General features: G+C 39.6%; 1 protein-coding gene across 5 annotated transcripts in view; it reads left to right on the top strand.

Annotated features, from left to right (window-relative positions):
* Nucleotides 1-16880, top strand: part of LOC308665430 (protocadherin gamma-C3-like) — a gene marked incomplete at its 5' end in the record, with an annotated part of 208181 nt that overhangs the window by 79815 nt on the left and 111486 nt on the right. Inside the window, one exon of one of the 5 annotated variants that reach the window (XM_081323458.1) lies at nt 5867-8287. The exons of 3 other annotated variants lie outside the window; for them this stretch is intronic. In XM_081323458.1, coding sequence (XP_081179584.1) covers nt 5867-8287 — 2421 coding nt within the window. Of the gene's footprint in view, nt 1-5866; nt 8288-13210; nt 15608-16880 lie in introns of those variants that run through there. One more of the 5 variants, XM_081323462.1, reaches the window with a different exon arrangement.

The raw sequence follows: 16880 nt of genomic DNA, 5'->3' as shown, positions 1-16880 counted from the left end.
TACTTAGCAATCTATTGAAGCACTCCTTCCAAACCACACAAAATCATCAGCAAAATAGAAAAAAGCAAAGTTATTTCTTTAAGATGCTTCTTGCAGTTCTGCATCGGAGACTCAGAGTGCCGCTGTTGGCCAACGTAGTTGCCACAAAGCAGCTGGGAATCTGATGGGCTTCCTGCCTTCTGACTATCCAGTCACCGAGCGCAGAGTAGTCAAAGAGCAGGACTGAGGGACACTCAAACACCATGGCAGAGAAAAGAAAATCCCTGCACTGTAGATAAAACTCAGGAGAATCCCAGGACCCTCTTGCTGCTTTCCTGCCAATGGGAATTTAAACTCCTCAGCTTACTGGATCGCACAAAGCCCTTTTCACCGCAGGTGGGATGGACGGCAGGAGCAAAGCAAAGAGCAGATCTGTAAAAAGGCAAGTACGTCTCCTCTTCTTATTGTCTTTCGTCTGCCAGACTGTCTCGGAGCACGTTCGCTATTCAATCCCAGAGGAAATGGGAAAGGGTTCCGTTGTGGGGAATCTTGCCAAGGATCTGAAGCTGAGTACTGCAGAAGTGGGAAATCGCAACCTGCATATCCTTTCTTTAGGCAAAAAGCAATACTTCTCCATTAATGCTGAAAATGGGAATCTGTATGTAAAGGACAGGATTGACCGAGAAGAAATCTGTGGGGAAACTGCAGTCTGCCCCATCAGTTTTGAAGTGGTGAGTGCAAACCCCATGGACATCTTTTATATAACAGTAGAGATCCAGGATATTAATGATAATGCACCACATTTCTTAAATGGTGACATCAAGTTAGAGATAATTGAATCCACTTTACCAGGAGCCACATTTCTTCTTGAACAAGCAGAAGATCCTGATATTGGAACAAATTCCCTCCAGGACTATCATTTAACAAATAACCAATATTTTACTCTTGATATTAGTAAACATGACTCAGCAAACAAATATGCAGAATTAGTGCTGGAAAAACAGTTGGATCGTGAAAGTGAAAGTACTGTTAGTTTAACCCTTAGTGCTCTTGATGGAGGAAACCCTGCAAAAACTGGAACAGCCAAAATACAGATTACAGTCATAGATGCTAATGACAACCCACCTGTCTTCAGTCAAAAAGTGTATAAAATCAGCCTCAAAGAGAATGCTCCAAAGGGATCTACTGTAATACAAGTCAAAGCCACAGACAAGGATGAGGGTTCCAATGGCCAGATCAACTATTTCTATAGAAATATTGCCGATAACACTCATCGGAAATTTGACTTGGATTCAGAGCAGGGATTTATATCAATTCACGAAGAGCTAGATTTTGAGGAAACAGAGAAGTATACCATAGCAGTAGAAGCAAGGGATGGAGGTGGATTAGTAGCACACTGTAATGTTGAAATAAAGCTATTAGATGTAAATGACAATGCCCCAGAAGTGATTTTTGCCTCCTCATCCAGAGAAATTCCTGAAAACTCTCCAATAGGAACATTGGTAGCCCTCATCAATACAAATGATAGAGATTCGGGGGATAACGGGGAGGTCAATTGCCATTTAGAGAATGCTTCCCCATTCAAAATAATAGCAGCAGCTAATAAGTACTATAAGCTGCTGACGAATGGTCCCTTAGACAGAGAAAGCACCCCAGGGTACAATCTCACAATCATAGCCACAGACAACGGTACGCCCCCTCTTTCTACACAGAAAACAATCTCACTGGAGATTTCGGATATCAACGATAATGCCCCTGCCTTTGAGAAATCCTCATACAGTGTCTACGTGGCAGAGAACAATCCTGCTAGCTCCTCCATCTTCAGCATCAAAGCTGTAGACCCCGATCTTGGTCGCAATGCTAGGATCACCTTCTCCATCCTGACTAGCAAAATAGAGGCGCTACCTCTCCCGTCTTACCTCTCCATTAACTCAGAAAGTGGCACCCTCTATTCTCAGAGGTCTTTTGACTATGAGCAACTCAGAGAGTTTGAGGTACAGGTGAGGGCTGAAGATGGCGGCTCCCCGCCGCTCAGCAGCAATGCCACACTGAAGGTGTTCATCCTGGACCAAAATGACCAAAGCCCTCAAATTCTGTATCCTTCTCCAGGAGCGGAGGGCTCAGCCTCCTTTGAGATGGTGCCTCGCTCGGCAGAGATGGGGTACCTGGTTACAAAGGTGGTGGCTGTGGATGCCGACTCTGGGCACAATGCCTGGCTCTCCTATCACCTACTGCAAGCCACTGAGCCAGGACTCTTCACAATTGGTGCCCACAGTGGTGAAATCAGGACACTGCGGACGTTTCTGGAAAGGGATGCCCTGAAGCAGAAGCTGGTGGTCTTAGTGAAGGATAACGGGCAGCCCCCTCTGTCTGCTACAGTCAGTCTCAATCTGATTTTTGCTGAAAACTTCCAAGAGGCACTGCCAGAAATAAATAACCAAACCACCGATTCAGAGCAACAGTCTGAGCTCCAGTTCTACCTCGTCCTGGCCTTAACTTTGATCTCCTTTTTGTTCCTCTTGACTGTAACTCTAGTCATTATGATGAAACTTCGACAGTCGGGGAACCTGAAATTTCTCCCGTGCTTTGCTCCCATTCCCCATTCCAGCAATGCCATTATATTCCCACCAAATTATGAGGAAGGAACTATTCCTTATTCCTATCAGCTGTGTTTATCCTCCGAGTCCAAGATACATGAAATTACTTTTCCAACTCCCAAAGTTCAAACTGCTGAATATATTTCATGCAACCAAAATTCTGATGTTCTTCTGCCTACTAATGGAGCCAATGTCCTAATTTCTGAGATGGAGAAAACTAACTTGGTGAGTTTTCCTTTGAAGAGTACCAACTTTACATATCTTGTTAATGAAATTGAAAGTGTTAAAAGATTCTATAAAAACTTTGATTTCTGTGTAAAAATAAGGAAATCTACTTTATTGTATTCACGTAATCCTTCAGTTATGGCCACAACTAAGCCCAACATTTCTGTTGCTTAGTGAGAAAGTTTTTATGTGAATTTTTCTGCATTTTATGACCTTTCTTGTCACAAATGGTAAGAGTTGTTACATTAGTAAAACTGTTGTTACGTGAATCTGGCTTCCCCATTGACATTGCTTATCAGAAGGTCGCAAAAGGTGATCACATGACCCTGGGGGATTACAATTGTCTTATGAGTCAGTTGCCAAATATCTGAATTTTGATCATGTGACCATAGTGATGCTATAATGGTTGTATCTATGAAAAATGATTATAAATTACATTTCTCAGTGGTGTTGTAACTTCGAACAGTCACTAAATGAACTGTTGTAATGAGCGAATTTATTTATTTAGTTTATCTGCTACCCATCTCACTGTCAAGCAATTCTGGGCACTTTATGCTGTCATAAATATGTTGTTTTGTAAGTATGACTGAAACCAGATAAGAATTGATCAGGTTTTTTCCATAGATCTTTCTAGTGAAAGGAAAGTAAATGGCTAAACTTCAATCATTTGTAAATATTTTGAGTGAGATTAAGTAGCAATAACCTCAAATATAAAGAAATTACACAAATATGAGCTGTCACTGTGTGACTACAGCCTTCGGATGGCCTTAGGTTAGGCTGAAACAGGCAATAAGATTTGCCTCGTGTTTGGGGCCTAGCAAGGTATTCTAAAAATACTTAACAAACACTTAACATATATATATATATATATATATATATATATATATATATATATATATATATATATATATATATATATATATATATATATATATATATATATATATATATATATATATATATATATATATATATATATATATATATATATATATATATATATATATATATATATCTGTGTGTGTGTGTGTGTGTGTATAAAATGACTTTTTAGTGATTCTTCAGTAGCAAATCTTGTAACAGTAATTAATAGAGAGCGTTTGAAGCACTCATGGTTCACCTTTTTTGATACACATGAAATGTCTCAATAATGGATGCCAATATTTTGTGTGAGACATTTTTACAAGATGAAGCTAATATGAAATCCCATTTTGTTTTCCATTGTGACTATGTGACTATAATTCATCTAAAATCATTTCTACCCTCTATGTATTTATTTTAATAAATTAAACTAATTACGTTTTAATTATAAAATAATTTTTGATGCGCACAGGAAAAACTTTCTTGCAAATAAAGAGAGATACAAATAACCCACACACGCCATGTTAAATGTATGTGCCTTACTCCTGAGAGAGATAATGAAAAACAACTTGGGCTTTTTGAAAAGGCTCATTACTTTCCTTTCCTCCAAACATATTCCACACTGTTGATTAATCTGTCAAAGCATCTTACACTTTAGAAGTCTAAATGTAAAAAATGAAATTCCAGTTCCTCGTTTTCTCTTTACATTTAACAACACATTATTTTTTAAAAAGGAAAAGCAGTATCTTATTGTCACACCCTCAATAGTCCTGAGAAAAAAATGGTAGAATCTACTCCTGACATCAGATTTTTGCCAAAGACCCATATTAATTGTAACATAACATTTGCAACTGGGTTGCTTGTCGCAGTTGTGGGTTTCCGCATTTTAAAAATGGAGGACAGTTTTAGGATACTGCATATAAAATCCACTAAATTATTTACCAGTGAAAAAGGTTTTGTGTCAGATCCTACTTTTTTGCTGGTATATTGATTATATACAGATTAAATAATAAAAGACAAAATGACGTAAGAGAAATTAGAAAAAAAACATTACTAGAAATATTAGAGAAGTGAAAGGATGTAAAAAAGACTTTAAAACAATTACATTTTCAAATCCTGGATGATTTCATAGATGATAACTATATTCTAATATTATATTGCTTGCCATTGTAGTCAAGAATGTTGTTACATGATTTAAATGACTTTCCAGATTTGTCAGCAACTGTCATGGGCAGACCACACAGACTATTCAGAAAGTTACATTATTGCTAAGAACATTTGTCTAATGCTTAAAATCAGCCAGTATTTTCAGAGCGCTGGAGCACATCTTTCACTCCAGCTCCTTCTTCCTCTTGTTAGTAAAACTATTGCCTACATAAAAGAAAATAAAAGAAATAGATAATTGACATTTAGTAGTTTTCCTATGGTGCCATGATATGGTTCAGGATAAACTAAATTCTGAGATCAAACACCTTGTACCTTTATTTTTAGATATACACAAACTATAGACAGTGTTCATCGTAGGGGCAGTAAATATCAAAGAAGCAGAGTAAAAATGCAGTAAGAACTATAAGATATATTTTAAGTGTCACTGTCACCCCATTTATTGAGTCTAGCCTGTGTACCATAGGGTAGGTAATAGTAGTATTTAAGATGCATAAAACACTCAATCTCCAGTTATGTGTTTATTATCCTGAGGCCAGTTCTAGTGGAGTGAATTCTTAAGTGAACAAGTATTAACTTCGCATTGTACACCATGATATTAGTAGCTCAATGAATGAAAGTTCATTGAAAGAGCTATGTATTCCAGCGTGAGGAAGACAAAAAAACTACAAAGCCAACTCTTCCAAAATTCTGTTGCAGTTTTCAGTTCACACAACATTTATGCTGAACACCTTAAAAAAGCGTCACATCCAAGCACTTTTTTAATTACTTGCGGAATAGAATACCTTGCAGTTTCCCCTCTGGCCTCAGGGTGTCGCTGTTAGCCAACGGGGAGGCCGAAGAGAATGGAGAAGAGCTGCTAAACAGAGGCTTCCCAAAGGAGGATTCCGGCATTTCGTTAAAGGCAGGGGAAACAGCAACAAATGCAAAGCAGCCTTGCGAAAAGGGCTGGTCCCCAGAAATTAAGAAGAAAGGAGAGTGTTTCTTACTATTCTGCATTCCGATGAGATTTTGAGGCAGCCAGCTTTATCGCAGAGGGGATGGAGCGAGGGCAAGGAGGGAATGGCAGAGCAATCCGAAGGCAAGTACTATCGCTCTTACTCTTGTCGGTTTCCTACCGGGCCGTCTCGGAACAGATTCATTATTCAGTCCCCGAGGAGATGTCAAAAGGTTCTATAGTGGGGAATCTTGCAAAGGATCTAGGACTGAGCCTGAGAGAACTAGCAAGTCGCAAAATGCATGCCATCTCCCTGGACGAGGTGCAGTATTTTAAAATCAGTGCAGAAAATGGAAACCTCTGTGTGAATGACAGGATAGACAGGGAAGAAATATGTGGCACAACCCCACTATGTGTTCTTAATTTTAAGGTGGTCATTGAAAACCCATTAAATATTTACCATCTACAAATAGAGATACAAGACATTAATGATAATTCACCACAGTTTCTCAGTAGCACTATCCAGTTGGAGATAATTGAAACAACACAAATAGGCACCAGGTTCCCTCTTGGGAATGCCAAAGATCCGGATATTGGCACAAACGCTTTACAGAATTACCATCTTAGCACCAATCCTTACTTTACTTTGGATGTGAAAGAGAGTCAAGATGGAAATAAGTTTGCAGATTTAGTACTGCAAAAGCCACTCGATCGCGAGAGTGAACCAACCCTTCAGCTAACACTTACTGCCCTGGATGGGGGGAAACCCAGAAAAACTGGAACAGTCCAAATATCGATCAATGTCACTGATGCCAATGACAATCTACCTACATTCACCCAAGAAATCTACACAGTCAGTCTGAGGGAAAACCTACCAGCTGGATTCCCGGTGCTGCAACTTGTAGCTTTGGATAAAGATGAAGGTTCAAATGCACAAATCAGATATTATTTCAGGAATATACCGCTGAGTGCAAATAAGAAATTCAGCCTAGATTCAACCAGTGGAATGATTTCTCTTCTGGAACCATTGGATTTTGAGGAAGCCAGAAAATATGTGATGACTGTAGCAGCAAAAGATGGAGGTGGATCAATGACCCATTGTAAAGTAGAAGTAAAAATCCTTGATGAAAATGATAATGTGCCAGAAATGATGTTCGCATCCCTTTTTAATTCAATTCTGGAAGATTCTCAGACTGGGACAGTTATTGCTCTAATTAAAACCAATGACAAAGACATGGATAATAATGGAAAGGTTATTTGTTATTTAGAAGATGACTTGCCATTCAAGATTCTTCCATCATCTGACAACTACTACACTCTCTTGACAGATAAACCTCTAGACAGAGAAAAAGCATCTCAGTATAATATTACAATCACAGCCACTGACAAAGGAACCCCCCCATTGAGCACACACAAAACCATCTTGCTGCAGATCTCTGATATCAATGACAATGCCCCTGCTTTTGAGAAAGCGTCCTACAGCATCTACGTGCCAGAGAACAATCCTTCTGGTGCCTCCATCTTCCAGATTCAAGCCTTTGATCCGGATGTGGATCAAAACTCACACATCACATATTCAATCCTCACCAGCAACATAGAAGAACTTCCCATCTCCTCGTATATCTCCATTCATTCTGAGACCGGCACCATCTACGCCCAGCGGTCCTTTGACTATGAGCAGTTCAGGGAATTCCAGCTGCAGGTGAAGGCCCAAGATGGCGGGAGTCCCTCTCTCAGCAGCAACGTCACAGTCAGGGTGTTTATCCTGGATCGGAATGATAACAGCCCTCAAATCCTGTCCCCTTCACCAGACTCCAAGGACTCTGCCCTCTTTGAGATGGTCCCTCGTTCAGCCGAGGCAGATTATCTGGTAACAAAAGTGGTAGCTGTGGATGCTGATTCCGGACACAACGCCTGGCTCTCTTACCAGCTGATCCAAGCCACAGAATCGGCCCTCTTCACTGTTGGCTCCCACACGGGTGAGATCAGGACAGCAAGAACCTTTATGGAGAGAGATGCCGTGAAACAGAGACTGGTCCTTCTGGTGAAGGATAATGGACGGCCGCCCCTCTCGGCCTCTGTCACTCTGAACCTGGTGCTTGCTGAGAACTTCCAGGAGGCCCTTCCGGAGATGAAAAGCCAGATGAACAGCTCAGAGGATCAGTCGGACCTGCAGTTCTATTTGGTGGTGGCCTTAGCTGTGATGTCATTTTTATTCCTCTTGTCAGTGATTCTGGCCATTGCCATCAAACTCCGGCAGTCAGGAAAGTCCAGTTTCTTACCATGTTTTGCTCCCGTTTCCCATTCCACAGCTGGGATGATATTTCCACCCAATTTTCAAGATGGGACTCTGCCTTATTCCTACCAGCTTTGCCTCTCCTCAGAATCCAGGAAGAATGAATTTACCTTCCTGGCACCAAACATTCATATTGCAGAGAATATGCTTTGTGGTGAAAAAACTGAGGTCCCTCTTTCAAGCGATGGAGAAAGCAGTTTGCATCCTCAAGTGGAAAATAACGGGAAGGTAAATATAACAGCTTCCTCTACAAGACAGCTCACTCCTACACATGTTTACTCCAAAGTAGATTACATTCTATTTTACTTTTCTAACATCTAAAATTGTATTTCTTCACAATATTTGAGTCATTAAACATTGCTTTCTCAGGAAATGGTCCAACTAAGTGTAATATCAAGGTAAGTTTCTTTTTTTAAGAACTTCCATATTGTTTTAACATAAGATCAGTTATGTTGTCATATTAATTTTATTACAGAAGTTCTTGTGTCTAAGAGGTTAGTGTTTGCGTGAAGTTCAAAATTTTAATCTGACCCTTATTGAATTTAAATAGATCGTAGGTTTTTAACTCAGTTTCAACATATTATTCTGTGGCAGCATTTGAATTCTTGCATAAAGTACTGATACAATTTTGAATGATACATACCCAAATGGGGTGTGTGTGTGTGTGTCACAATGCTTTTAGGAATGTACTGATACATATTACCTCAAGGTTTGACTACCAATTTCTGAGTCCAAGTGTTAATTTAGACAAGTAAAAATGTCTCGTATTTTACAGTCTCAAAATATTTGCTAGAACAAAGATATAACCTGGGTAATACAGTACTTTTGCATTTATGTTAGCCTTTCTTTCATTATATAAAAAAAAATCCTTCTCAACCCTGTGGGTGGTCTCAGGACCTCTACCAGAGGTCTGGTATTTGTAAAGTTTTGCACAGTAGCTTAGATGTTTGTAACATTGGACTCTAACTTTGGACATAGAGCTCTGATGTTGTTCCTGGGATCTGTTGGAGCCACTCTCCCAGCTTATGAGTCACAGCCCAAAATGTTCCTACCATCATTAGGACCACCTTGGCCTTTACTTTCCACATCCTCTCCAGTTCTTCCTTCATTCACGTACTTCTCCAACTTCTTATATTCCTTCTTCATAATGTTGGTGTTATTTGGCACTGCTACATTTACTATATCACCACTGCTGTCTTCTGCTCCTTGTCTACTACCACAATGGTTGATTGACAAGTGCCTTCCTGTCTGTCTGGATCGGAAAGTCCCACAGGATTTTCTTATTCTCCACGACCTTCTGTGGGATCTCCCATCTGAACCTGGGAGGATCTAACCCAAATACTGTGCAGATGTTCCTGTACACAATCCCAGGTTATGCCTTCGATGCATGCCATTCATATACTGATGTAGATTCTAAGATCTCATGCATTTCATTATACCATGCTACCATTCCCTTACTCTGGTAGCCTGGATATTGCTAATACCACTCTATTTAGAGAAGAGTCTTATACTTGTGATATGTAAGTTATAGGTGTATTTAAATAAAACAGTTTGTAATGATACTTGTGCTGTTATTCCATTTAAAAGTGCAGTGATCATACAAAGTTAAAATACCTGTAGTCATGAGCTTTATGATTATAGAATCTTTATGGGCTTTATGATTATGATATCAAGCCTAATGATTATATAATCAAAAACCCCTAGAATTGGTAAATATCCAAGGCCATAGAACCATAGATTTAGCAAATTTTGGCTACCATTCATGATCCCTGTTGAATACTAGAGTCCAAATTAAAAATTTCTAGGGAGACTGCAATCTAGTTTTGCCTCTGAGCACATCCAAGAAAGGAAAGTTGATCACATTTGTAGGCAGATGGATCCATTGTCAAATCATTGTTGGTGTCAGAAAATGCTTTGTAACATTCAGACTCTGCCTTCTTAAAAATTAAATCTATTATTGTATGCCCTACATTTTGACATTTTTCTACATTTTCTTTATTTCTATAAATTTTTTTGGTTATACCATTGGGGTGCTTGAAAAGTGCTATATTATTTTTTTCTTCTTACATTAACAATCTCATGATTATTTTGATTGCCAAAAGTCACAAAACAGAACAAATATTTATTTCTCCCAGCCTAAACATGCCTAATCTTTTGAATATCTGTTCATATTTATATTTGTCTGATCATCCTTTTACTTCCTTGAATCTATTTTCAGTTTGTTTAAATCCTTTTTAATGTGGGTGCTCACAAATTTTACTATAAGGACAAGAAATGGAAAATAAATTTAAATTTCCCATTATTTAACAATTCATTTTTTCTTCCTGCAACTAAATTGCATTCACCATTTTAAAATTGCCTCACGCTGCTGACTCATGTAATTTGGAATTCAGTGCTGAAGAGAACGGTTAAGGGAACTAGGTCAGTGGTGGGATTCAGCCACTTTGCACCATTTCAGCAGAACCGGTAGCTAATTTTTTTGTTGCCCAGGCCCAGAATGGACTTCCGGAAGCGGCATCCACCCAGAGAACCAGTTGTTCACATAATTGAATCCCACCACTGAACTAGGTCTACCTAGCCCAGGGGCAGGCAACCTTGGCTCTTTTATGACTCGTGGACTTCAACTCCCAGAATTCCTGAGCCAGGCGGCTCAGGAATTCTGGGAGTTGAAGTCCATGAGTCATAAAAGAGCCAAGGTTACCTACCCCTGGTCTAGCCCATGGAAGAGAAGGCTTAGGGGTGGCACAACAGCTTTCTTCCGGTACATGAGGGGTTGTCAGAGAGAAGAGGGGAGTCAATTTATTCTCCGTAGCACTTGAGGGCAGGACAAGAATGAATGAATGAACTTTTATTGTCAAAGTACAACCATGTATACATTGAGATTGGCTGAGCCTCCCTTCGTGCCCCAACTGGGAACTGAGGAGAAATTACCTGACAAGTGAGAACAATTAATTAATAGAACAACTTGCCTCCCAGAGTTGGAGTTTTTCAAGAAAAGATTTGGCAACTATTTATTAGGGATGGTATACTGTAAGGTTTCTGCCTTGGACAGGAGGTTGGACTAGAAGACCTTGAGGGTCCCTTCCAAACCTATGATTTTGTGTTAGTTGGATGTTATGTTACATTACATGGTAGATGTAGAATGAAAATTCAGATATTTATACACATATTCCTTGTCCATTTTGTACTGTAACTAAATAAATTTAGGAACTTAATACAGTACTCAACCCATGAGAATGTTACATTAATAGCTGACAAAGCTGCGGCAGGATATTAAAAGACATTGTGCAAAATTTCTCCTAATTCAGATGGCACTTACACTACCATAAGTGCCCTTTCTAAAGTTGTGACAAATTTTTTTTCGTAGCATGACCTATGAAGAATTAAATATCAGAAGCCCGTCTCTTCAATCAAAGGTGTGCTAGCATTTCTGACAAGCTCCATGTTTAGCCTTTGGAAGGTGGTTCACAGGGCAGACTTCAAACAAGAAGCAGAGCCAGAGCAAAATTAAATTAAATATAAACTTGCTTCTTACAAAAATTAAATAATGGGAATTAGATACAGTTAGCACAATTATTCTCCATGCAGTATTTTTCTCTCATATGAAAAGCTGCAATTTATCAATAACTTTTGAAATTATCATGTCTCCGTTGCCTGTGACCCACTTTTAACTATCTTGCATTTTCTTATCAATTTTAGTTTTCAGCAGTTATCTTTAATGGTAATTATTGTTATTATTGTATTGATGATAATAGTTAGATTTTTATGCCATCTGGCTTCTAGCAACTCTGGGCAGTTAAGATCTTTTTTTAAAAAAAAAAACCTCTCAGCATGCTTATTACTTAACTACAGCCTCTGAATATTGTGCACTTATTACCAGTTTATAAAGTATGAAATCATTATAGACCATATATATATATATTTTTAATTCCATTTGTATCCCGCCCTTCTCCGAAGACTCAGGGCGGCTTACAAGCTTAGCAATAGCCTTCATTCTATGTATATGCCTGCTTATTAGGGCTTTCGGGGGGGGGGGGCAAGCGGCATTATTACAAAGCCAGCTTATTGCCCCCAACAATCTGGGTCCTCATTTTACCTACCTCGGAAGGATGGAAGGCTGAGTCAACCTTGAGCCTGGTGGGACTCGAACCTGCACTAATTGCAGGCAGCTGGTGTTACTTAAGGAGGCATTAGCCCACTGCTCCACCAAGGCTCTTATATAAAAGGTACAAGATTTCCACATACTGATATTTATGTTATTTTTCAGTCCACTTTAAGAGCAAAATGCCATTCCAGAGAATAGTTTCCAGTTTCAGAACAATCTTCTCCCTGAAAAGTGTCCATAATTTGGCACTATCAGCACACAATAATGATTCTGTATTTAGTCTACAACTACCTTCTAAGGAATGACATTCAACTGCTTAACCATCTGGCCTGTGATTGATTGATTGATTGATTGATTTAGTTTAAATGCTGCCCATCTTATTGGCTAAGCGACTCTGTATGGCTTACAACACAATGTGGATTTGGACTGTATTGCAACCCCTTTTCTCACTTCTTGCTCCCTTTCTGGAGCATTCAGAAACTTGAAAACATTTTGCTTTTCTGTCAGTGGAACAAACTAATAAAGGGTTCTCCCAATTATTGATTGACAAAAAGTTACCAGCGCTACTAAAAAAACTGTGCATAGTTTTTGATTTCAGAAATTTTTTATCAGATAGATAAATTATTGCTTCTAATATTGAAAAAGACACAAGAAACAGATATTACAATCTATAGAAGCAGTCCTTCATCAGCAAAATAGAAAAAAAGCAAAGTTATTTCTTTAAGATGCTTCTTGCAGTTCTGCATCGGAGACTCAGAGTGCCGCTGTTGGCCAACGTAGTTGCCAGAAAGCAGCTGGGAATCTGATGGGCTTCCTGCCTTCTGACTATCCAGTCACCGAGCGCAGAGCAGTCAAAGAGCAGGACTGAGGGACACTCAAAGACCATGGCAGAGAAAAGAAAATCCCTGCAACGTAGATAAAACTCAGGAGAATCCCAGGACCCTCTTGCTGCTTTCTTCCCAATGGGAATTTAAACTCCTCAGCTTACTGGATCGCACAAAGCCCTTTTCACCGCAGGTGGGATGGACGGCAGGAGCAAAGCAAAGAGCAGATCTGTAAAAAGGCAAGTACGTCTCCTCTTCTTATTGTCTTTCGTCTGCCAGACTGTCTCGGAGCACGTTCGCTATTCAATCCCAGAGGAAATGGGAAAGGGTTCCGTTGTGGGGAATCTTGCCAAGGATCTGAAGCTGAGTACTGCAGAAGTGGGAAATCGCAACCTGCATATCCTTTCTTTAGGCAAAAAGCAATACTTCTCCATTAATGCTGAAAATGGGAATCTGCATGTAAAGGACAGGATTGACCGAGAGGAAATCTGTGGGGAAACTGCAGTCTGCCCCATCAGTTTTGAAGTGGTGAGTGCAAACCCCATGGACATCTTTTATATAACAGTAGAGATCCAGGATATTAATGATAATGCACCACATTTCTTAAATGGTGATATCAAGTTAGAGATAAGTGAATCCTCTTTACCCGGAGCCACATTTCTTCTTGAACAAGCAGAAGATCCTGATATTGGAACAAATTCCCTCCAGGACTATCATCTAAGCATTAATGAGAATTTCATACTTGAATTTAGACAGGTGGAAAATAGAAAACAATATCCAAAATTAGTGCTAAAGAAACAGTTAGATCGTGAAAGTGAAAGCAGTATTAATTTAATACTTACATCTGTTGATGGTGGTAATCCAACAAGAACTGGAACAGTCAAAATATGGATCAGGGTCATTGATGCCAATGACAATGCACCCATCTTCAGTCACGAATTCTATATGGCCAGCCTCAAAGAGAATGCTCCAAAGGGATCTACTGTAATACAAGTCAAAGCCACAGACAAAGATGAAGGTTTCAATGGCCAAATCAACTATTTCTACAGAAATATTGCTGATAATGCTCATCGGAAATTTGACTTGGATTCAGAACAGGGATTTATATCAGTTCATGAAGAGCTAGATTTTGAGGAAACAGAGAAGTATACCATAGCAGTAGAAGCAAGGGATGGAGGTGGATTAGTAGCACACTGTAATGTTGAAATAACGCTATTAGATGTAAATGACAATGCCCCAGAAGTGATTCTTGCCTCCTCATCCAGAGAAATTCCTGAAAACTCTCCAATAGGAACATTGGTAGCCCTCATCAATACAAATGATAGAGATTCGGGGGATAACGGGGAGGTCAATTGCCATTTAGAGAATGCTTCCCCATTCAAAATAGTATCAGCAGCTAATAATTATTATAAGCTGCTGACGAATGGTCCCTTAGACAGAGAAAGCACCCCAGGGTACAATCTTACAATCACAGCCACAGACAATGGTACGCCCCATCTTTCTACACAGAAAACCATCTCACTGGAGATTTCAGATATCAACGATAATGCCCCTGTCTTTGAGAAATCCTCATACAGTGTCTACGTGGCAGAGAACAATCCTGCTAGCTCCTCCATCTTCAGCATCAAAGCTGTAGACCCCGATCTTGGTCGCAACGCTAGGATCACCTTCTCCATCCTGACTAGTAAAATAGAGGCACTACCTCTCCCGTCTTACCTCTCCATTAACTCAGAAAGTGGCACCCTCTATTCTCAGAGGTCTTTTGACTATGAGCAACTCAGAGAGTTTGAGGTACAGGTGAAGGCTGAAGATGGCGGCTCCCCACCTCTCAGCAGCAATGCCACACTGAAGGTGTTCATCCTGGACCAAAATGACCAAAGCCCTCAAATTCTGTATCCTTCTCCAGGAGCAGAGGGCTCGGCCTCCTTTGAGATGGTGCCTCGCTCGGCAGAGATGGGGTACCTAGTTACAAAGGTGGTGGCTGTGGACGCCGACTCTGGGCACAATGCCTGGCTCTCCTATCACCTACTGCAAGCCACTGAGCCGGGGCTCTTCACAATTGGTGCCCACACTGGTGAAATCAGGACACTGCGGATGTTTCTGGAAAGGGACGCCCTGAAGCAGAAGCTGGTGGTCTTAGTGAAGGATAACGGGCAGCCCCCTCTGTCTGCTACAGTCAGTCTCAATCTGATTTTTGCTGAAAACTTCCAAGAGGCACTGCCAGAAATAAATAACCAAACCATTGATTCAGAGCAACAGTCTGAGCTCCAGTTCTACCTCGTGCTGGCCTTAACTTTGATCTCCTTTTTGTTCCTCTTGACTGTAACTCTAGTCATTATGATGAAACTCCGACAGTCGGGGAATCTGAAATTTCTCCCGTGCTTTGCTCCCATTCCCCATTCCAGCAATGCCATTATATTCCCACCAAATTATGAGGAAGGAACTATTCCTTATTCCTATCAGCTCTGCCTATCCTCCGAGTCCACGATACATGAAATTACTTTTCCAACTCCCAAAGTTCAAACTGCTGATTATATTTCATGCAACCAAAAATATGATGTGCTTTTGGCAAGCAGTGCAAGCAATATTCCAAATTCTGAGATGGAGAAAACTAATTCGGTGAGTTTTTTTTAATTAGTACTGACTTTGTAGTCTAACTGACCTTTAAAAGATTCTCAATAAATGTTTGATTCTATGATTTTGTATATACTTTCAACTTTACAGTATCAGTTCCTTCACCTGTTGTTTCCTCATTGGTTTATTGTACTGAAGAATCTCTACAGTTGTAATAGCTTCTAACATGCTTTTCATAAATGAGTGTTATTTCAGAATTAAACTTTGGAGCAAGCATAGTATCCTTCCAATCGAAAATATAATTTTTGCTACTTTGTATGCATACTTGTGCATATAGGTATAAGATAGTTAAGAAAGTCAAACTTTTACGTGAAATCAAATCACTGTAGTTTTGAGGTTTTTTAATAGAAGCTTCAAGTTTAGTGAAAGGAAAGCTCAAATAACATGTGAGTGCCCTGAATGAAATAGCAAATTAAATGAGAAAAAAATAACATTCAAATATGAATAATTTATTTATTTATTTATTTTAATTTTAATTCCATTTATATCCCGCCCTTCTCCGAAGACTCAGGGCGGCTTACAAGCTTAGCAGTAGCCTTCATTCTATGTATATGCCTGCTTATTAGGGCTTTCACACACACCCCAAGCGGCATTATTACAAAGTCAGCTTAATTGCCCCCAACAATCTGGGTCCTCATTTTACCTACCTCGGAAGGATGGAAGGCTGAGTCAACCTTGAGCCTGGTGGGACTCGAACCTGCACTAATTGCAGGCAGCTGGTGTTACTTAAGGAGGCATTAGCCCACTGCTCCACCAAGGCTCTTTGGTGAATGAAATATATTATGCTTCTCCAGTAGCTGTTGCTGTGGTAGCAGCAGTACTGTAGTAATTTGCAGAAAACATTTCAGGCATTCCGATCGGTACACATAAATTATTTAGTAGATATAATGTGGACCAACAGCATATGTCGGTATTTAGTTATGAACGTTTTTACTAAAAAGAAGCATATAATATGGTTTTACATTTTATCAAATGCACAGACTAGGTTATTACCTGTCTCAAATCACCTCTGCACTGAACAAATTAATGTACCATGGTTACATTTGAAGTATGAACTAATCTATTTTGACCACTGTGGAAGGAGCACTATTGAAAGTTAAGCTGTGAAAAAGCAAATTAGAGCTGTTCCTAAAAATCTGCTCTCACTTTCAAATGGTATATAAGAGCGCAAAACACAACTTTTTAAAAGCAATTCTCTTCTATCCTTACTTCCTAATTTATAATACATTTCCTGATGAAGTTGTGAAAGCGACTTACA

The sequence above is a fragment of the Vipera berus genome, assembly GCF_964194415.1.
Source record: "Vipera berus genome assembly, chromosome: 3".
Taxonomy (NCBI): domain Eukaryota; kingdom Metazoa; phylum Chordata; class Lepidosauria; order Squamata; family Viperidae; genus Vipera; species Vipera berus.
This window is presented reverse-complemented; position numbering and strand designations above follow the sequence as displayed.